Source organism: Motacilla alba, chromosome 10 (genome assembly GCF_015832195.1).
Source record: "Motacilla alba alba isolate MOTALB_02 chromosome 10, Motacilla_alba_V1.0_pri, whole genome shotgun sequence".
Classification (NCBI taxonomy): domain Eukaryota; kingdom Metazoa; phylum Chordata; class Aves; order Passeriformes; family Motacillidae; genus Motacilla; species Motacilla alba.
This window is the reverse complement of record NC_052025.1, coordinates 6,113,012-6,134,776: the sequence shown is the minus strand read 5'-3', so window position 1 is coordinate 6,134,776 and position 21,765 is coordinate 6,113,012. Positions and strand designations below refer to the sequence as shown.

At 38.0% G+C, this 21,765-nt stretch overlaps 1 protein-coding gene across 5 annotated transcripts in view; it reads right to left on the bottom strand.

Annotated features, from left to right (window-relative positions):
• LRRC49 (leucine rich repeat containing 49) overlaps nt 1-21,753 on the bottom strand; it is a 46,977-nt gene extending 25,224 nt beyond the window's left edge. Inside the window, exons 1-8 of one of the 5 annotated variants that reach the window (XM_038146850.1) lie at nt 19,181-19,484; nt 18,633-18,695; nt 18,152-18,239; nt 15,799-15,898; nt 15,024-15,227; nt 13,638-13,704; nt 9,585-9,728; nt 5,662-5,723 (exon numbers count right to left, since the gene is read on the bottom strand). In XM_038146850.1, the coding sequence (XP_038002778.1) occupies nt 5,662-5,723; nt 9,585-9,728; nt 13,638-13,704; nt 15,024-15,227; nt 15,799-15,898; nt 18,152-18,239; nt 18,633-18,695; nt 19,181-19,234 (782 nt within the window). In that variant the 5' untranslated portion in view covers nt 19,235-19,484. Of the gene's footprint in view, nt 1-5,661; nt 5,724-9,584; nt 9,729-13,637; nt 13,705-15,023; nt 15,228-15,798; nt 15,899-18,151; nt 18,240-18,632; nt 18,696-19,180; nt 19,485-21,543 lie in introns of those variants that run through there. The other 4 variants (XM_038146849.1, XM_038146853.1, XM_038146851.1 and 1 more) reach the window with 4 other exon arrangements.
• Between the last annotated feature and the right edge of the window lie 12 nt (nt 21,754-21,765).

The window sequence follows — 21,765 nt, the reverse complement described above, 5'->3', positions numbered from 1 at the left end:
AAAAATATTTAACTGTACTGAAACTCTTCCACCTAACAATACTGCATATGATAAATACAAGTATTCTGAAATACCAGCAGCTGCTGCTGGTAAACTTTTTATTCCCTTCACATACAGGTAAAAAGAGATGCAGAATAAGGAGAACTATAGGAGTATTTAGATCAATCCCCCTACTAAAATACGATACATATACATTCATATTCAGAAATATAATAGGTGTATTTGCCATCAAAGGCAACATGAAAAACCTGAAAAGTACAAGGAGAGAAAGCCAACCACAAATAACACAGAATGACCCTAGGTGTTTGAATCATCATTAATATTGGAAGTAAAACAACGACAAAAGCATCACAACCTTCAAAACAGATTAGTCCATTTGTTTGAGTTCAGTCTACAAACTCTAACCAGCTGGCTTCTTAGAACACATCAGATTTGGTTACTTGCCAAGAAATAACTGACCTGTGTAAAATGCATGTAGAGATGCATAGCCTCTGTAGTGTTCCTTTCATAGAAAATTCAATGTGAAAAGAAAGCAGCTCAGACATTTAGTATTTTTAAACAACAGAGAACTATTTGACTGGATTTTAATAAAAATAGCTGAACAGTTATGGTAATAAATAGGACTCCCTAACATGTTTACAATCTATGTATGACACTGCACCATCCTTATGTCCTTTGGCCTTCCAAAGTCAAGTCTGCCTTCAGTCAAGTCAAACCTTAAGTATGCCCTGAGCTTAGTGATCAGAAAACATATGCAGTACAGATGTTCATTTCAAAGACTGTCGCTGAATAAAGTTGCAACAGCTATTCTGGCACGCTTGGTGCAGCATGCAAGGAGCTCCTGCACTGTACACTCAAAGGGCACAGCAGAAAAGTGACAGTAAAGAGGAATGTCACTGCCTTTGTGCTTAGTGCATGAAAACAACCTAAAAACCAATGGAAAATGAACTATGGGTAGATTGTGACAAAGACAGTGAAAATTCTTCAGATATCTGAAGAATTGGTTGTTTTGTACATGTATTTAAAGCTTGATTATTATTTTCTGTTTCTTTTTATGATCCTGTTTCCTTTCCAGAAAGCAGCTTATGGAAGTGCACTTTTGGAAGATCAGTCTGACGTATTACATAAAATATCTACTCAATATGTCCTAAAGATAAAAGATAATCTTCCCAAATGACACAGAAATTAGTAAGGCAAACTCAATCATGTTAGAACAAAAACACCCAGAGTCTGAATTTCCATTGAGCTAGAACTTATTTTGCTTGAAAAATATGAAAATCTTTGGTCTTTAAAATGATTTTTAAGTATATTTAAAAACATTAAATATATTTATTCCGAATACTTACAACTAAACATTTAACCAAACAGTACTTCTTTCATTACATATGATTTACAGATTTTTAACAGAAACAATTTCTTCAGGAAATGACAGAAAAGTTGAAAGCTTGCTAGTGTGTTTTCAAGACCTTCCACTTACACATACTGCTGTGCTTTGAAATTCTCACTGCTTCAGCATGCCAGAACATTCACTCTGGACCTAAAAACAGATGTGCTTGCTTTATCCCACTTTTAGCTGCCCTATTAGCAGATCAGTTTTAGAAAGAAACAGAAGTGCAAAAAACTGTTTGCACATCTTTGTATACGCATACAAAAAAACTGAGCTTTAGAAATTCCATGTAGAAAAGTTCATAAACTGTATTTATCACACTGGTATCCTAATCCTAAACTAATTAAAGCTTTAATGTGCTACATTCCCAAACACATTGCACAGTTTACAAGCAAGCTTCTGCTGGCTTCCCAGCATGCAGACTGCTGGGACAGAGCTCCGTGGTGACCACCCGACAGGAATCAGAGGCCACATCTCAAGGCTCTCTCTCTCCAGCCTCTGTTCACCACAAAGGAGCCTTCAACCTGCTCAGGAAATCCAAAGCAGCTCTGGATGGTGCTGTGTCAGACTGCCTCAGTCAATCTTCTTGAGTGGAATGTCTGATTCTCTTTCCAAAGGACCTTCTCCTGCAGGAGACAACCACCTCTCATTCCTGTTCCTCTTCTTACATAAATCATCTTAGCTAAAATTGTCATTTCAGCAACACAGAAATAAGTCACAAATTTGGGCTAAATTATCAGAAAGTGTTTTTTCTGGAAATCTTTTGAGAACAGATCTGTTTTCCATCTTGTGTGCATGCTCCAAGTCGTGCATCCTGTTCTCCCCTCTGCCAAAGTGACTCAAACCTACTTCTCCTTCTCCTATCAGAATGCAGCAATGACTTAACTGCAGAGCTCAACCTGCACCACTGATACACATTCACAGGCCACAGGAATATTTATCTTCTGTTTTAATCTGCTTGTTTAGGGAGACAGCTGCTCCTTCTCTATGCATTTGCATCAATTTTAAAAGCACATTGCACAAAGGGGAAAAGCTCTGGAACAGAGAAGGAAGGCAACACATTTACTATAGTCTGAAAGAACACCTGAGAGGAAACTCTATGTTCAAAAATACCCAAAGAAAAAAACTTGTCTTTTTTCACGTCTCTACTAAACTAACTATGAAAACAGATGTAACTACCATCAACCTTTCATTCCCCTTTACCTGCTGTTGTTCAAGCATTTAACAATGCATTTATAAATTTTCATCTCGCTGAGTAAAAAGGTACTGTCTTGTTTTTATTAGGCTAAGAACATCACTTCTCTCAGGTTTCCAATTCAGCAACCAAATGAAGAAAAAAAATTACATGAGTTTGTATCCAACTCATTCCATATGCCTAAACTAAATGAAAAAGCCAAGATAATGCTGACCTGGACAGCAGTGTAACACTGAAAATATGTATCTTGCTTCCAAGATGAAAAAATGGTCTTCCCCGGTTTCACATGTTCAAACATGAGCAATAACTTTCTTTCTGATTCTCTGTGGCAAATCTTTCCTGCAAATGTTACTGCAATCTCTTCCCTGTGCAACATGACAAATTAAAAATGGGATTTCTCCCAGGTCTTGATAAGCAGTTCTGTAATAGATATTGCCCTCAGCCATCAGGTATAAACACCTCCAGAGTGTAACTGCTAAGATTCTTTGGGCTGAAGCCAAAAACAGGACTTCCTTTGTTTCCTGTCAGCATCAAGTTCAGTTTTAGCCTACACTATCCTGCTAATATATCCTTTTTTACTAAAAGTTCTGCAGAGAAGCAGCAGCATTCTGAGCCCTTCTTTGAAGTATGAGGTAAAAAGAACACAGTGATAAAACCCATGGTATATCCTCATGCCTAAAATAGTGACAATTTTTAATGGCATTCCTGAGTCTTCTACTGAAATATTAATTCAATACGTCAGCATGTGTCAATTTAAACTCAAGTATTTTCACTGACACAAAAATAGAAACAAGAAAATCTTTCCATGGAAACATTGCCTAAAAAATGTTATTTTAAAAATGACCATTAATAAAATATTGCAATGAAATGGTAGCAAATATATTCAAGTTCTGGCAATTTTGTTGTTTGTTTCAATTTGCAGGGTTGTTTTTTTTTCTGCACCTACAGATTAATATAAGAGTATTTGAGCACCAATTCACTTGTCAAACAAAACTCAGTTGTATAGAATTTTTCCTGAAAACAACTCTGTCTTTTTCAACTTATCCTATGGCCCAGAGTAAATGGGTTAAGTGACTGAAAAGCATACAAAACAATTTAAAAGGGTGTAGGAATGGTCAGATAGAGCACAGCAGTTCACTGGTCTTATGGTTGCAAAGAACTTCCTCAGTCAGTTCAAAGCCTATCAAGCCAAGCATCAGATCACAGATGGTCAAGAATATCCTTGTAATATTTAATCACTTCCCTGGTAGAAAACAAATCTACTACATAAATCTAAATAAGGAATTACAGAGGGTTTTAGCCTTCAGAACTGCTATATGTAGTAAAATGTATTATTTAAAAGACTCCAAGCTGAAAGTGATTAAAAGAAATTTTTCATGTGTGTGTTTTAAAATAACGACTGGTAAACAGAGAGTTAAAGATATCCGTCTACCTACCTACCTACATGCATATACAACATTTATAGAAGAGCAATATCTTTTGTTTAACATTAAGATTTTTTTTAAGATTCCAACTGCAAACTCAAACTAAATTATGTATCCCCATATATGTTCTAGATAAGTATTTGTAGCTTACAAGAAACCTAAAACTAGATCTAGCAATAGACCAACTAAAGCCCCCATGGATAAATGAAAAAAATTTTTACATAGTACCAAGAAGCAGGCTAGTGATCACAAACTTTGAGAAACCTATCAAAACCTCACAGAAAATTCCAAACATTTTTCCTTCTTTGAACACTGTAAAAATAACATGAATTTGCATAAAACAATATGAGAAAGCAGTCAGAAAGCTACAACAAAATACACAAAGTCCATAAAAAGACAGGGCAATCTCTCTGACTGCAGTGATGCTCCCTGACAGCGAGGGAGCCAAGCTGCTGCAGTCTCCTCCTTGCTCCTGCCAACCTGAGACTTTTTTTAGAAAGCCAGAAACAAAGGCAAGTCTCAATTCTGGAAATGATTCAAAAGCAGCAAAATGCTAACCCCCTCTCTTCACTATGCAAATTTAAAATGCAAAATAAAAAGACTAGCAAATTAACTAAGGGAAGAGCATAAGAAAGACTCCTGCAGTTCATCTCGGAATTGTTTTTAAGTGTTTAACAACCATGAGTATTTAAGATGTACTGCATTTGTACTTTAAGAACCTAAGAAACACAGACAAAGTAGGTTGGAGCTGTCTGCAAGACACATAATGCAGGTCAATTTAAAATGTTTGAGTAGCTACTACAATAAAAGCTCCTACAAAGTACATTTTACAGAGAAAGCAGATAGCACAAGAATAGCATGGCATTTCCAGTAATTAGAACATGAAGCATCTTCCTCTACCCCACATTTAATTATTTGATTCTAAACAAAGAAAGCTGCTGGTGATCAAGGGATTAGAAAAAGGACATACCAAACTGAAGATAATGCAAGCACTTAGGGTTTTTCTCAAATACTGGCATGAGTAAAAAGGCAGACTTCAAAAATGCATTAATATGAAAAGGAACAGAAGACAAACAATTCTATTTATAACAAAATGCTCTTAGTTACTTGAAACTAGAGAAGCCCAGCTTTGTGAGATGAGCTATTTTGCTTCTGCCATTTGGTCTGAAAGGGAATCATTAATATACCTTTCAGACTTTATTAATACATGGACAAGTAAAATACAGCATGAAATAATTTACCCATAGCAAGCAGAATCTGACTCAGCAATTTGCATAACTCCAGAAATACAGTGATGGAATGTTAAATATAATTTGTACCTTGCATCATGCTGCTTTAACAGACAAGGTTAACAGCAAAACACCATATTTACAAATCCACTTTTAATTTTGACCACTATAAACAGTATGATAATCAATTAAAAATATGTTTCTTGGTAGACTACTCATAGTACAACTACATTTAAATGCAAAGGGCTTCAAGAATGTTTATACTTAAAGCAGAAAATACACAATGGCTTGATTTTTTTAATCTGATATGTTAGGGAAGGAAAAAAGGATCTGTACTCACAATGTTTGAATTCAAATTTTCATGAAATACATCTCCAGTAGGATACTTCAAATTACTGACAGGAAGCAAACTACTATTCCCCTTACCTAGATATATTGTTGAAGCTGAGGAAGAGACGCTGGAGACAGGGCAAAGTATCCACATCTTTCTAGAAAGAAAAGATAGGCATAAATTCAGCAGATGAAAATGGCTTTTGAGCTTCTTTACTTGGCCTGATGAAATGCTTTCATTTCTAAATGCTGTAACCTTGCTGCAACATTTATTTCTGTTGAACGTGCAGCTCCATCTCTCCCTAATGCAGACTGCAAGGGAGCGTTTCAGTGCAGATCCCACTCTGCAGAACACGCTGCATCACTTGCAAAGCAAATCATGTTAAAGAAAAGGAGGATACTGCTGCTGCTTTCTGACAGGCTTTTGGGAAATAAGCCAAGGTGCTCCCTCAGCATTTAAGCTGCAGGATAAACGTGCTTAAAAAAAAAAAAAAAAAAAAGCTTGCTGAAATAAGGTTTTTGAGGTGCAATACAGCAATACAGCACTGCAATTAGCACTGCCACACAGCAGTGACTCCCCAGTCAGAGAATTATCTGAAGGACTCTGTCACCTTTACAACCTTCACAATTAACATTTAGAAGGTATGAGTTTACAGAATAAGAAACTCTAAATTGAATATTGCACTAAATGCCTTTGCAGAAAGCCTCTAAATAGCAAATAGCTCAAATATTAGTAAGATGAAACATACTAAGTAAGATCAAACTTCATTTATGAAAAATACATCCATATCAGACAGACAGCACAGTCTGCAGGGACTCACAAGCCATTCACACCTAACCTCTCAGTTCTGAGTCTGCATCTCCTTACCCTAACAATGGCCACACTCCAACTTGAAACCAGAGGACACAAACCTGGGAAAGGGAAAGGAGCATCAGAGCTCAGTGTTGTGATTTTAGCCTACAACTCTTCCTCCCTTCATCAGATTTCTGACATGAGTACATAGCAGTCCAGAACAGTTCATTGCAAACACGTGAACAAAGGCAGCTCTAACAAACCCTGTAGCTCCTATTAATGAAACACTGCATTTAAGCTAACAAAGCTGCTGAGAGTCACCGCTGGATATGATGAGCAGGGCTTAAGGGATCAATCTGCAGGTGCAAAACTCCTGGTTCAGAGCTGTCCTGAGTCCTCCCAGACCACACCATGGAAAGACTGAGTTCACAACAGGGGCATTTGGGTATCCCCTCTGTCCCTAAGGCTGCTTGGTGCTCGTGCCTAAAAGGGTGGGCACACATGCGAGGACAAGCATTATAGGGGTGTGCACAGTAACGCTTCAGCAGCAAGGATTTCAACTAACCACTGGGGAACACAAGTAATTACCCCTCAAGACAAATTTCCTAGCATGTTGTGTTGCTATCTTATAAAACATGTTTCAAGTCTCATAGGTGTGGCAGGAAACACTAGACAGGATTGTTAAAAAAAAAAAAATCCCAAAAACCTCCAGCTACAGCAGTTTTGATACAAAGTCTTATAGTGAGGTCACAGAGGGTAGGAGTTTGTTTCTTGATGAAATGGTGAACACCCTGACCAGTCCTCCTTCAAGTCTAAGATCAAGCTGCAAAACCCAAAATATTAAATTTTTCGTACCTTAAAGCAAACAAGCAGGTCAGTCTTTCAAAGACAAATACAGATAATCTTTCTAACAGAGGCTCCAGCTCACAACTGAATGGAAAATAAACAGATATTTCATAACTTATGGTATGCATAGATCTGTGCTTTTGATGCCATATGAGACTCTTTGTCATCATTTATTCTGTTTGCTGTTCTCCTGACAAGTCAGACTCTCTGCATACACTTCAATCCTGTAAGATGTTTCTGCTATAAACCAAGCCCCAGGACTGCCTCTACAAATCCTACAGCTTTGAATCAACTACAGTTTCTTCTTACAAAAATAACTACTTATGATTCAAGGACTTTCAGTCTATAGTGAAAAGCTCAAAAACAGTCCCTAAACTGGTAGTTCAAGGCCAGTGGATTGTGAAGGATGATGGCAGATTTAATTCCTCAAACCAGCTACAACCCAGCTGGATAACTTTAGTTATTCAATACAGTAAACTACCATGGGCAGAGAGCTCAGTATGGAACCTTATTTTTGTTTGACAAATGAGATTATCATTTTTCCTATACAAGAATAATACACTTAGGGCAGGTCAAAGGGAGGTATGTGAAAAATAAGGAAGGTTCACAAAAAAAAAATCCAAAGTTATTTAAATCAGATTAATTAAAAATATTTTAGAACAGCTATTTATTTTAAAATTCAGTTTAGATTATTTCATTTGAAGGAATAATCACGTTTTTAAAGCTTGATTCAAAATAAGCATTGTCACAGTGACTGAGTAACTAAAGCACAGTAATCAAATTCTTCTCATGGGCTTAGGAGTGAATATTTTGCAGCTAAGTGCTACAGCATAACATCATGATTAAAATATCTCCTCCACCTGCACAGTCACCCACATGAACTTAAACTTCATCTTAAATAAAATATAACCCCCTCTCTCAGCTAATCGAGTGCTCCAGAAATAAACTATCTTGGGTATTCCTTCCATAGAATTAAATATTTCTTTCCATATTTCTGCATTTTTAGTAATTTCCATCCAAAAGGAATGTACCTTTCATTTTAAAAAACCCCAAACAAATATAAGAAACACATGCACATTACTGTACACACAGAAAAGGACAACACCCATCATTAAGATAAGAAAAAATATTTTCTTTTAGGAGCCATATTTACTTACAGTTTTAGACAGAATGATGTGTCCAAAACTTAAACACAGTGCCATACTTGCTAAAATTAACATTCAATGAAAAAAAAAAACAAAACAATCCACACTCACAAAACTGGATTTCATTAGAATTTAATCAGAGTAAAACCCCAAAAAGATACCAACAAGAACAATTTAAAAAACCCCACAGGCCAACAAGTAAAATAAATATTTCCCTGAAGAGAACATCTTCTGAAACACTGTCTGCCAGGAAACACTGAGATACAGCACAGAGTCCAAGTCTGTAAGTCACTCATTTAAATTTCATGCTGACTCTCCACTTATGACAGCAGAAAGCAAGCAGAAAGTACAAGTTGCACCTGAGAGGACTGAAAAGGCAGAAGCTACAAGCAAAGAGAATTCTAGGTAACATCACTGACACAGGGGAAGGTACAGAGTCAGCAATGAGCAGAAATTTCTCATTCTTGAGATGTAAAAACAAATCCTATTTGGCAAACAGCAGAAAGTGAAGAAAGGGCCCAGCAACAACAGGAACTAAAAGAATTATGCAGGCCAGAAAAAGGTAGCTATCTAAGTAATCAGTTTTCTTTTAAAAAGCTCTTGTTAGAATAATCTACTTGCCATACCAGAACTACAACTCAAATTGCAAAGTGAAAATCCTAGTTTTTAGAATATGAAGACTTAAAATGCTGGGTTAAAGCTTCCATTAGCAAACTCTGCTCTTACAATCAATACCTTTTTTCTCTGCATTTGCCCCAGAAACATTCTTAAGATGATATTTAACATGGTCTTATGGCTTAGCTAACCTACAAAAATTGAGATTATTTGTTTCTAGAACATGAACTTGTATGGAAGAAGAGTATCTAAATTTGCATGTTAGAACCACAAAATCTCAACCCCCCTCTCCAAGGAACATCAAGATTTGAAACACTACAAGTCATCATAGAATCACAGCATAGTCTGAGATGGAAAGGACCTTTAAATGTCCTCTAAATCCAGTCTCCCTGAACACATTCAAAGAAAATAACTCCAAAATGAACGTGTTTGTTTCACCTCTATGCTGTATAATTAAGTATTGCAGCAGAACAATGAAAACAACACAATATGAGGAAACACAAGATGTCAAAAATTTGAAACAGTGATATGGTTTAAAGAAGTTACAGTTAACAATAATTTTGTCAAAAACAAAGAAAATGAAAAGGAAAAAAGAGAAGGACAAGAGTTTTGCTCCTTACTATAGCAGAGACTTGATTATGACGGAGGTTGAGCTCTGTGAGTGAATCCAGTCCATTCAGGTTTTCTACAACAGTGAGGAGGTTTCTGGCAAGGTTTAACACCCTCAGTTCACTCAAATGACCGATGTTTTCTATTTTAGCAATCTGTCAGAGACATGATAAACATGCACACTGTGTTTTATATGGATATAAAATATATGTCTGTGTGTGTGTATATATATGTGACACACATTTTCTGAAAGCATACAGGAACTATCAGCTTCATACAATAGTGTGCCTGTGTTTCTCTAAACCACGATACCCCAAAGATCCAGAACAAGTATTCACCCACATTTTTCTGGCCATCCTGCTGTTAAATTCAGTCAACATTTCCTTCTATCCCACCAGAAATCAGGTTATTTCAGCTGGGCTGCTCTGCAGCAGCAACCTTGAAGACACAAAACCAAGACAACACTGATGGTATCGTGGTATGCCAAAATGGGGGAATTTTATGCATGGTTGAGCCTTAATTTGTCTGCAAAGACACTCATCTTCCTGGGATTAGAAAAGAAAGGGACCTAACAAAGACTGAATTACAGTAAACAGGCAGCTGGCAGATGCTTGTTTTTATACTTAATAATCTATTTTAAAGACTCAGGTGATAATGACAAAGAAAAAAAAAAAGAGGCATAAAAAGAGCAATAATAGCTAATGCTCCTTAATTTTAGTTTTTATTTCTAGTGATACCATTGTGTTTTTCAGAGGCATTGATTATTGCTCTGATGATTCAGTATGGGTTTGTTTCCTGCTGTTAGTATTTCCCAGTGATCCACACAAGGCTGTCTATCCAGATAATTCTTTCTCATGGCAGTGTGGATCTGTCCTCCAGCACTTAGGCAGAATTTATGCCTGACTTGGACACAGGGAGAAGGACGGCCACTGCATGAGGGACAGCAGGGTACTCTCAGTGAAACCCATGCTGGGTGGCAGAAAGAAGCCAGCAGGTTTTCCTGTGGAAAATACTTTAGCAGCCCCAAGATTTTGGCAGTGCGAAGAGCTACCAACACGTATCATTCCCTGTCAGTTAGAATGAGCATCTCTGCAGCACTGTAAGCCCCCTTTAGCACCCAGTGCCCAGGCACACCATCCCTCCTCCAAGAGGCCAACAGTGCCAAGGTGCAGAGCAGTAAGGAGCACCAGCTGTCACTGACAGGGAACTTCCTGCTGCTTTACAGCAGAGCAAGTGTGGCCATGCCATTTTGCACAAAGTGTCTAGCAGCTCCTGGAACAGAGGAGGTAAGGTAGCCATCACTTAACAGTTTGAGAACGTCCCATTTTGTTGGTAATTTCCATATATCTGTACACATACATTGTGTACATATAGGTCTGTGATTGGAATATGCTGCTATAAGAAATATTTCAACAATTTCTCAATTAAGAAGCATACAAAAGCAGATAGCAAGGCCAAAATTAAGTAACATCAATTAAGTAACATCTTAAACCTTTGATTCAAGACTTTTGATTCAACTGCTAATTAAACTGTCCATTTATGTGTATTTTATACAAAAATATTACAGCAAGAGGAACAGAAAATACCACTATTTAAAAGATATTTATACAGAGAGAATTTTAAAAGCAACCCCAAGAGCAGACAGTTGGCATGAAGAGCACAGACCTCTGCTGATGTCTGCCCAGCTAGAATTACAGGCTAGAATGCCACAGTCTAGAATATTAATCCTGGTATTTCACTGACATTGCAAAGATAATGATTTCATCAGCAACATATAGAAATACTCTTTACCACTTTGCTAAGCTTTAAGATTACCTCTACTGAATCGCCTGTTTCAATTATGCATGCACACATGAAGGTACACCAGCTTTTCATATGGGCTAGTAGGTAAGAAACAATGCAAGCTATTATCACTTATTTTTGGATGTTTCAAATAATACTTATATAATATCAAAAAGAAATTTGTACACAAGTCAAAGTCTACTTGTAAATACTGAACAAAAATACTATTTATTTTCTCATTTGCTTCTATCTTTGAATTCAGAAAAAGATTGGTATGCACCAAATCATCACCCATCAATAATTAAATTGCACAAATGAAAGTCGCATATTTTTTTAAAAATCTGAGATTAATGAAAAGAAGTTCACACATGAAAAAAAATCGGGTTGCATAATTTTACTTATGTCCTGAATTTCTGGAAAGAAAAATTAGTCACAGAATTAAACAGAACACAGGAAATTCCTCCAATGACATTTCATATTCAAAGCATTCTAGAACAAAATTCATGTGTAGAGTCCCTGAATGATGCAATTCTATGCATCTCTATTACTGTGTCAATAACAGTTAATCTAGGGCATTTCCAATACCTTGTCTATAACTGGCTCTATAACGGGATTTAATTGTTCAGTGTTCACCTAGGATCACTGGTAACATATAAGAGGTACTAGACATCACAATGCTCAATTATTATTTTCCTTTGCTGAACACCACTGACATAAATCTGGCTCCAATTCTCTGATCTGTTGTTTAAACTGCTACATTCTTGAACATGAGAAACCACATTTTGAAGTTCTCAAAGCCAGTTATGTTGCTGAAGTCTGTTCTCCAGAAATTTGCAATGTAGAAGAAATACCTTTTAAGATAGACTAGAAGGCTGCCAAAAATAAAAATCCCACCAATTTAAATAGTTAAAGGAGCTCCCTTATTCAGTGTTATTTAAGCAAACAACAACAAAACCCAGCCTTCAAAACAAGGCACTAGTCCACTAAGATAAACCAAACACATCATTTCTTCTCTTTGTTTCTTCATTAAGCCTTCAAAAATAACGAATACTGTGGGATGGCAGATTGGTGTTATAAATTTTGAATTCCTCAAAGGCAGGGAAAAAAAGAACTTAAACAGGAAAACATGCTTATCTTTGAACTAGAAAGGAAGAGAAAGATTATTTATGGAAGATAAGTTCATAGTCTTTATCTGGTCTTTACATGAAAAATACACTACATCTACCAAAAAAGGAAATAACTAGCTCCATTTCCAAACATTTGTGCCCTTCACATCTACATTTATGATGAAAACATTTTGGAAACCAAAATAACTTCCTAAACTCCAATATTTAATGTTAATTCCTGACATAGGGTAGTTTGTTACATTCTCTGTGTCAAAATAAGCCTATCATTATGAATGTGATCCAGCAACAACCAGCCCAAAACTCCTAGTAAAGTTGCAGTTACTGGAACTATTTATATATATATTTGAAGACAAAAAAAAAAAATAAAGTCAGATCTACATCACTTGTAAGAGTTGTGCAAGACGTGTTTCATTTTCATTAGTGATACCTTCATTTGTGCTGAGAAAATGTGCTGAGTGCCACAGCTGCAGGGCTAGTCTGCAAGTATTTTTACAAAAACATAACCCCCCCTCAAATTTCCAACAGCAACACAAATAGGATTGTGTTGTTCAAGCAAAAACTCGTGAATGAGTATGTTTGGAGATGGCCAAGACTCCAAAGGCAACGCCATCCCCTGGTCCTAGACTGCCTCTGCCACTGTACAACGAGCTCATTGTTCAGCTAATGGGATTCAGAGCAGCCACAAACTCATTGCATGACCTATAAGAACTGTAGGGACCTCTTTCTTATTTCTTCTCTTTTACATGGATGTAGGGAATCTGGTTTTGTCAGACCACCAACAGTAGAAACAGCAATCAATCACACCAAGAAATTTCATAGCAGTTCTAAGACTGTGTTACTTTATCTACATCACAACTGCATGTGGTAGTTTACTGCTGTGTAGGTAGGAGGGCCATCATACTCCGCTAACTCAGCGTTTTCATCCCTGTAACTTTCCTGAAGTACAACACTGAAAGTACAAGCGTTCTTAAAAGACTGGTACAAAGATTCAAAATAAACATCATCACATCTTTTATTAACTTACTCACTTCTGTGACCTCAATAGCTGCCAAACTTGCCACCAGTTCCCTTTCACAAAACAATACTGTGATAAAGACACAGCAAATACAGGATGTCTATACAACAAACATAAGAAATCAAGTTATTTTACTGTACCTGATTTCCATGAAGATCTAAAACATCAAGGTTTTTTAGGTTCTCCAGATTTGAGATCTTCTTTATTCTGCAAGATTTCAATTATGACAATTATTTTTAATGTTAGATTAAAAGAATCTTTCATTTTCCAGCCACTACAAAATGAAGTCTTTTTTTTTTCCTGACTAACAAGAGTAACAGAAAAATAACAAAATTCTAAACCATGAAAAAAAACCTCATAGATATATGAGTATGACTTTAAGACTATCACCTTCCTTTCTGACTGTCAATAATTCAATAGCAGCAGAATTTATGTGGCTCTTCTAGAAAGAAGAAAAGGATGGAATGCTTGCTCCACTAGACACCAAAGTCAACAACTTCATTGCCTTAAAACTGCTCTGTCCAGTCATACTTTGTCAGATTCCAAACCTAGACTATTACACACCCAACAGCATCATCTACTGGCTGATGACATTAAACACATGTATTAAGCACTTTGAGAGTAATCAAAGATCACACACAGGCCAAGCTGAAACAACATCAGCTCTGTCTGCTGTGTAATCACTCGCTCACTAGTAGGCCAAGTCCTAACTACCTCAACACCACACTTCTAAGGTAAACTGCACTCAGGGTGGTTATGATAAGGAAGATAATTCCTCAAAGCACTTTAAAATTGTAGTACCCACAACCCCACCATTTTACTATAAGCAAAATTGATTTCTGCAGGTGAGATTTTTAATACCAAAGCTCTTAGCTCCAGTAACATATGGCACTATTGAAACTTGTCGGTTTTGAACACAGGCTGAATTAGGAGGTGCATTCTTTATAATCTGCACATAACTGAAATCGGGTCACTAGTTCTCACTGAATATAAGAAAATGAGGAAAATTTTAAAAGTCAGAGCACAACCTTTAGATGTGTGAGCAATTCCACAGATACATGTATTAAATTATTAAAATTAAAGGCTACAAGACCGAAAGCAATAAATAAGCATTAAAATCCATGACTCATCTGTCTGGTATGTTTCCCAGATAAATACATCAGGCAGAAATATTTTTTATAAATAATCAATGAATACTACATTTGATCTGAAAAGACATTCCACAACATGCCACACAAATCTAAGAACACATATTTAATAATGAATCAGAATAGAAGATTATATGGGAACATGTGAAGTACTTTGGAAATGTTGCTTAAATTTACTAAGAAAGGAAGTTTTAAAGAACATGATACACAAAATCTGTGTTCTTCCTCAGTGGAATTGCTGACATTTAGCTCATCTTAGGGCAGGTCTCACTGGCATGACAGAAACATCACAAACTGAAAACTGTATCAGAAGCAAAGGGAAATCAGTTTTTACACAATAGGAGGTGGAGTGCCCTAGTTAAGATTTTTTATTTTTACCTGTTCTTTCCCAACAGCAGGACTCTCAGGGATCTCAAAGTTGAAACCCCACTTATCTCTTCAATCTGATTATCATATAAATCTAAGAAAACAAGATGGTGAAGATTAGAAATATTTTGGATACGAGTTATAAAGTTATGCTGGAAATTCAAAAGACGAAGGTGATCTTCCCCGTCAATAATTGGGCACACTGTCAATTTTTGCCTGGAAGAAAAAAGAAAAAACAGAATATACAAGTAAGTAATAAATCAGTAATCCACCTTCTGCTCACCCACTCTGACTGAACACAGAAAAGTATATTATCTTGGTTAAGATAGCATTAATTAGGTTTGCTAATTAAATTCTGTAGATAAAGCAGAAACTGCTGCCTATTAAAAAATTACCCTGAAAACACAGCAGAAATACTTCCAAAATTTTCTGAACCCCTCTCCTCACAGAGATTTGCTTGTTACACAGACACTACATGGAAGTTTTGTGTTGTAACCACACTAGAATTCCAACAGAAGGGGCCTCACACCCTGTTAAGTTTTTCTTGGGTATCACATGAACAGCTTGTTCAGATCAGACACCTGCCTGCCTCAGGTGACTGCTGTATGGATATACTCATCACAAGGACACCCACAGAGAATTTCTCCAGACACAGTTCTTTCAGAAACACACAGACACAAAATGCAACAACCCAAGCCCACCACTGACTGCAGCCATTAGTGGGGCACTCTGGTCACTTCAGGCCGGGGGCTGAGGCTCTGGTGCGTGCGCTCTGTCACCCTCTCACCTTTCCAGGGTAAGTCTGTCTGAGTTCAGGATTTTTTCTTCAGCAGTACGTTGCAATATAGGAAATGTTATTGATGAACTGCTCCCAAAATTTGTGTTATCTATTGGAAAATCATATAGAGAATACATGAACTACTTCTCTGTAGATACATGTCTTGAACTGCAGGTGATAAAAGCAACATTTTCTTCTTTCTTACAAAAAGTAAAGCATGAAAGTGCTTTTTGCCTCCAATCAGTACTATGATTTCTCAGTTTTCTTTCCTGATATTATGACTATATCCCTCTACATCCTCTTTCCAAAGTATATCTATTTCTTTACTTTGAGATTTTTTTCAACAATTTGTTTTAAGCAGATTTTGTAAATGCCTTTATTTTGATTAGAATTACCCAATGATATTGTAAAATAAGATTGTAAAATTGTTTCACAGTTTCAGTGTCTGAACTTAAAGAAGGTATTACCCAACTTAAGACAAATTTAAAGACACAGATCAAATAGATGTTGATAGAACTAGAAAATAAAGCACCAAAATATTGAAACACTCCCACTGAGCCACAAGTAAATGCAAAGTCTTTCAAAGGTAAGTGCACACAATACCTAGTGATCATTGGTATTTCACTCCATTATCAAGAAACAGGCAGCCCTTGAAAACATATTTATAAAGCTATTCATCCTTATGCATGTCATTAACATAAGAGGAAAAAAGGGAGGGCCTCTAAAATACCTGCATAATTAATCAACAAATGTATTCTGTGAGCTTTGGCTTATTTGGAAAATGATCCCCTGAAAAACATTGGTCAAAATTAGATCATTGTGCATGCACACTACTGCAAAATACAGGCTTGATTTCTGTGTGCTTGCCCTCTTTTTTTTCCCTTCCTTCAAATAAATCAAATATGTTACCAGGAAAAATGTGAATTCTGTAATAAACAAGACAATTGTTTTACTACTATAGCAATGAGTCCATCGTTGCCTGAAATACACTATTAGGTATCTCTTTGAGTAAAACAATTTGTCAGTCAATTTAGAATCTATTCAGTGCTACTCTTGAATTTTATCACTAGCTACTCTAACACTCTCTATGCATCTTTCAAAATCAAAACTGTTGAAGAAAACCCCCAAAAATATTAAAATCAATTAACATTGTTACAAAAACCTTACTTGAGTTGTGTCACAGGTTTTTAAGCCAATAAACATAAAACCAGAAACTTAAAATTACCAGACTGAAACATGACAGGGTGGCAGTAAAGTAACTTTTTTGTCTACTGTCATCCTCCTAAAGGCATGTAAAAGATCCCTATTGCTGCTCTTTCGTTAAAGAAAGATTTGTAAAAAGATTAAATACCTGTATTATATTTTTGAAAAAGATTTCTAGTGGTTTCCTGACAATGGTCTACTGACCTCTCTTAACACTCAAAGGGAGCACTAGGAAATAGCTTTGTTAAGGCTCCCAGTAAAATAGAGAGAGACTAATGAGAAGATTCCACTGTTACCTGAAGCATGTGAACTAAAAATGTGGCTGTTTTGTCATGCTCTGGATTTTGTAGGGGTGTGAATAGAAGTCTCCCCAAGTCCTGATAAAGACCCTGTACTCTGCTTCAACACCAAACCAGAAAATTCTGTCAGACTGGATGGTGCTGGGAGACAGAGCTGCTTATTGCACACCACAGGATTTAATACTCTTTGGTCTCCTGCACAGGGAACAAAACCAAATTGCAGACTTACATTTACTCCATAAGTTGCACAGTATCCCTAAAAGTCAACCCATTCTGAATGGCTGCTGGCCTTCATTTTTTACCGGAATGAATGAAGAGTTGCCACGATAACTGAATTGATCTTCTACTCACACCAATCATAGGCAAGCAGCAGCAACATGGCAGAAGTGTTGTTTCAAGTCCCTTCCAGTCCTCACCACACTTAGCAGTGATATCACCAATATCTTGCTTTGCAAAGCCAAGAGCATGCAAGCACCATAGAAAAACTAACTCTCAATATCACAGTTCTAAATTAGAATAATGAATTTTGTCTAAACATATTAAAATGTTAAACATCCAGTAAAATGTTACTTTAGACAATTGTGTGCCTATTGAGGGAATACGGGTAGGGCACTTGATAGGGCGTGGCTTTGTAGGTAGAAGAAATAATGCTCTTCCATAAGAGGAGGGGGGAAGGATGTAAAAAGCCAGGCAGTAGCATAGAGGGCTCAGGACATGATGCAACAGTAATTACATTGAATTACTGTAGCCAAGTAGGAAACACTGCCACTCTTATATTTTCTAATCATGATACAATCTTTCTTTATTTTTTAACGAAAAAAACAGATACAAAAGACAAACCAAACTCAGTGAAATATTACCTTGTCTTCCAGAGTAGTTTTTTTCCAGGTCATGCTGCAGAAGCCTACTGTGGAAAGATGACTGCTCTTTATTTATTCTGAATTCAAACTGTAACACAATATTATAGACAAATGTTAAGAGTTTTTCAAATGCAAATAGTGTCTTTACACAAACACAACCTCAGTACTAATGGCTCTCAGGAACTACAGGAGAGAGGTACAGACAGAAGATCACAGATAGAAGATCAAGAAATCATATATATATATATATACACATATATATATATAAAGCTTATGGCAGGCTATAGTACAACCCCATGTTTTTATTTTATATGTTTTTAACAGGATGAAATAAATTAACAAAACACTATCAGATACATTAGATATTGTAAGTCAACAGATGAGTACTGAAAAGGTAATTCCTATTTGAAAGCATACAAATTTGTCTGTATCATACAACTACATTTGTTAATACAACTATCCAAGAAAAGGTAATAATTACTGGTTTGTTTTTTTCTGGTATTGACAAGGTCTGGATGACCAGCTGGAGACCACAATTATTAACCTGCAAATTGGAAGAAAATGAAATTAAATGCTACCTTTCTCAGAAATAGCAATACAATTGTTGATTGCAATATTGATATTGCATGTCAATAGAACTGCTTTTTAAAAAATAAAGCTATTTTCAACAGCAAAATCTGCCAAGAAAGGAACTATTTTGCAAAATACTATGAAGAATACATAACAGCTCTAAGTAACACTAAATGTTTAATTTACAAAAATCACACTGGTTTAGTTTTAAAAATACACTGAAAGCGTGACTTCCATGGGGATACAACTCGCAGTACGAAAACAAGCGTTTACATTTAAACACGCTTTGTATTTTCAAAAGGCAAAACGTGCTGGTCTTTGAGCTAGATTTATGCGACAAAACCGAGACGTCTCTCAGGAGCACAGAGCCGAACGGCTCATCCGTGCACCTCCCAGCGCAGCGCCAATGATGTCGGGGAGCCGCCGCCCGCCCGGCACCCCAGCCCCGGCAGCACCTACCGCTGCGGGCGCGGCCCGCGGGCCCCGGCCGGGCCGGCCCTTGCTGGGCACCATGGCCCGCTGCCCCTCGGCTCCGCACGGCCCCGCGCAGCCCCTCGGCTCCGCGCAGCTCCTCGGCTCCCCGCAGTCCCTCGGCCCCAGGCGGCCCCTCAGGGCCCCGCAGCCTCAAGCAGCCTGTCAGGGCTCCGCTGTCCCAAACAAGCCCGCAGCCCCGCACGACCCCGCGCCGCCGCCGCCCTGTCGGAAATGGCTCCGCCGTTACCGCGGACACCGCGGCTTCCGCCCCGCCCGCCGTCTGGGGCGGCGCCGAGGGGCGGGAAACCGTGAGGGGCGGGAAACCGTGAGGGGCGGGAAACCGTGAGGGGTGGCAAACCGTGAGGGGAACGGGAACGGGACGGACACGGACGGACGGACGGATGGATGGATGTGGCGCTCTGTGGTCGTCCTGCTGGGCCCGGTGTCACCCACACCCCCGCTGCCCCACAGTAAAAAGCCGCTGTTATGGTTGTATTTTTCTGAATTCTACAAGCAAGCGGCTGTGTGTGAAAACCCGTGACAGGGCGAGAAGCTGGATGGTTCCTGACATGCCTCAGGAAGTTGTCTTTTGTGGGCACAGACTGGTCACAAAATGTGACAATCACAAAATGCGACAGGCAACCTGTGCGAGCTCCTGGTGCTGATCCCGCAGGATCAGGAGCTCCACTGATGCCCAGTGGATGCTTTTAAATAGACTCATCAAGAAATTAGTGGTAGGAGAAATAACGGTGTCCTAGGGTGACGGTGTGGCTGTCAGTGCTTGGAAGGGCTGTGAATTGCCTCATGGTCTCTTTCCCAGTCAGACTCATGGAATCATCAAGACTGGAAGAGACCTTTAAGACCATCAAGTCCAAATGTCAACCCAGCACTGCAACTGTAACCCCTAAACCACAAACCACATGCTCCAGTGCAGATCCAGACACTCTTAAACACGTCCCTGGGCAACCTATTCTAATGCCTGGCCACACAAACAAATACTCCAGGTTTAGCTTCTTGTACTGTTGTTTTATTTTCCATCTGCTGGAAAATGCACCATAAGAAATCTGTGCAGATTTTGGTTGTACAGTTGAGATTCGTGGGTTTATGATATTTACTGGGTACCAGTGAGCCATGGTTTCCCTCTAAGGAGACTTCTCTACAATAACCCTTTAGTTTGAAGTTCTACAATGTTTACAAATAGTCCTTTATCTCTACTGGAAGTTGAGCAGTACAGAGCACTGTTACATTAGAAGGAAAATACAACAAAACAAACAAACAAACAAACAAAAAAAACAGTCTGGTAATTTCAATGGAAATTTAATCAACACAGTGTTTGAAATCATATCAGTCTTCATCTGGCCAAAAGCCAGTTCTGTGCTGCGAGCACTGGTAGAACAAATACACACATCTAGTGTCCTTTGCTATAAAATCAAGTTCCCTTAATCTTGACAGAAAGATATATCAGATAAACTGAAAGGTCTCTCTCAAACATCATTTGGGTTAGCTATTTGGGTAGCATAAAATAGTTCTTTGTTCATAGTCCTGACCTTGTTGGTGCCCAGGGAGGCAAACGACTTCCATGAACTCATACAAAATCTGACCCACAGCCCCTGTCCATATTCTTGCCTAGAATGTGTAATTCGTGTTTGTATTTCTGCGTCCACTGAAAAAAATAGCAAAGTGATGCATTACCCAAGACATGATACAGAATGTTCCACCAGCAGAGAACTAGAGATTTAGTTAGTGGTGCTTGTAAGCATATTTCATAAACAAAATACTTTATTGCTTAAGGCACATTTAAAAATCAGCCAAAGCCTGAGGCAGGGCAGTCTCAGAATGTGTCCATGCCAGCAAACCTGACTCATGAGGACGGTTTGCCACAGACATGAGTGCAGTCTCACTCTTTGTCCATCCAAATTTTTAAGAAAATATTGAAGAAATGCAGACATAAACAAGGATGCCACAAATGAAGCTGTGACTTAAAGATAATTTACAGTATTGAAAAAAAAAATCATCCTTGAGTTAAGAATGAGTATTTACATGGTAAATTGAAAAGCTTTTGATTCTAATATTTAGCACATGAACGTTAATTTCACTTTAGTAGCTCAAAGAGTCCACTGAAATATAGTGCAATAGTCTTAAATTCAAAATAATCCCTGTCTAAGTGTTTCAGAAAGAGGGCCTCTATTTTAATTAGCTCTTAGAGGGGAATGTTTTTATTCTGCGTAAGTGCCATGCAGAACTACCGAGGAGACTCCTCTGCAAAACCAGCACGTATCCAATCACGTCTTTGTTCACTCGTGTATCTTATTTCCAAATCTCACCGTCGACATTTAAACCACACTTACCCCAGCGAACCTTTCTGACTTTCACAAAACGCAACGCTCTGGTCAGGGAGCGGCGGCGCAGCCCCAAGGCTGCACCAGAAGAGAAGCTGAAACGCTGCTTTCCGGCGAGCAGCCCGTTGTTTTCTGATGAAACAAAAGCAGTCCCCGTTATGCCGTCAAGGAGAAGGACTCAGCTGCTCGGCGGGTCCGGGGGCGGCATGGCCGGAGGAGGGTCGGACCCTC